The sequence below is a fragment of the Arabidopsis lyrata genome (genome assembly GCF_000004255.2).
Source record: "Arabidopsis lyrata subsp. lyrata unplaced genomic scaffold ARALYscaffold_1, whole genome shotgun sequence".
In the NCBI taxonomy this organism is placed as follows: domain Eukaryota; kingdom Viridiplantae; phylum Streptophyta; class Magnoliopsida; order Brassicales; family Brassicaceae; genus Arabidopsis; species Arabidopsis lyrata.
In genome coordinates this window covers 31,715,462-31,716,616 of record NW_003302555.1, presented here as the reverse complement: position 1 = coordinate 31,716,616, position 1,155 = coordinate 31,715,462, and the positions used below count along the sequence as shown (strand labels likewise).

The 1,155-nt window shown below is 39.3% G+C and overlaps 1 protein-coding gene across 1 annotated transcript; it reads left to right on the top strand.

Moving 5' to 3' along the window:
- Positions 1-384: 384 nt before the first annotated feature.
- Positions 385-1,155, top strand: LOC9330688 (probable cyclic nucleotide-gated ion channel 12; the record flags this gene model as incomplete). Its single annotated transcript, XM_021012644.1, has 2 exons — positions 385-675; positions 757-1,155. Coding segments are annotated over exons 1-2 (600 nt in total), but the record flags the coding sequence as incomplete, so codon positions are not given.

Here is a 1,155-nt window from a genome sequence, read left to right as displayed (position 1 = left end):
ATTAATTGACCCTGGCCAAATCACAAACTCCACAGTCTTCAATTTTGGTATGTATATTGATGCATTGAAGTCAGGGGTGGTAGAGTCCAGGTATTTTCCAAGGAAGTTCTTCTACTGCTTTTGGTGGGGTCTTCGAAATCTTAGGTTTGTAAATCTAAACTTTATGCCGTGAGTTCTGATCCTTGAGGTAAAAAGCCATCAATCAGGTTGTCAGAAGATCATAGCTTAACTTGTTCTTCAACGACTATAGTGCTTTGGGCCAAAACCTGGAGACAAGCAACTCTGTAGAGGAGATCGTGTTTGCTATCAACATCTGTATACTTGGTTTACTCTTGTTTGCTTTACTCATTGGAAACGTTCAGGTAATGCTCTTACTTCATAAACTAGATTTTGATCTCGTAAAACTGAATCTTAGGAGAATTCCTTTGGTGGTCACAGAAGTACTTGCAATCGACTACGATCAAAATAGATGAAATGGAGGAGAGAAAAAGAGACATAGAAAAATGGATGTCTTATCGGAACCTACCCGACGATCTCAAGCAACGCATTAGGAAATACGGGGAATACACATGGAAACAAACTAGAGGCATCGAAGAAGAAGCTCTTCTTCGTAGCCTTCCTATAGACCTCAGACTCGAAACCAAACGACATCTTTACCTGAATCTATTAAAGGGTGTAAGTTATCTTTTGTGATTGATCCTTGCATCTTTTTGCACTTAGATATAGTTTCTAACTTAAATCTTAATCACTTCTCAGGTTCCTTTGTTTGAGGGCATAGATGATGGTTGGTTACTAGCAGCAGTGTGCAACCGGGTGAAGTATGTGTTCTACTCGGCAGATAGCTACATAGTAAAAGAGGGTGACCCATTGGAGGAAATGCTGATTATAACAAAAGGAAAACTAAAAAGTACAACTAGGTCTCATGAAATAGGTGAAGAACTAAAAGCAGGTGACATATGTGGACAACTTCTCTTTAATAGTTCTTGCCTTCCCACCTCAACCAGAACTATAATAACTCTTACCGAAGTTGAAGGCTTCACTCTCTCGCCTGATGATGTCAAGTTTGTAGCTTCTCATTTTAACCACCTTCAAAGCGTGATACACAAACAAATGAGCAGGCAAGGCTTAGAAACCGAAGTAGGATTTAAAGTTTTT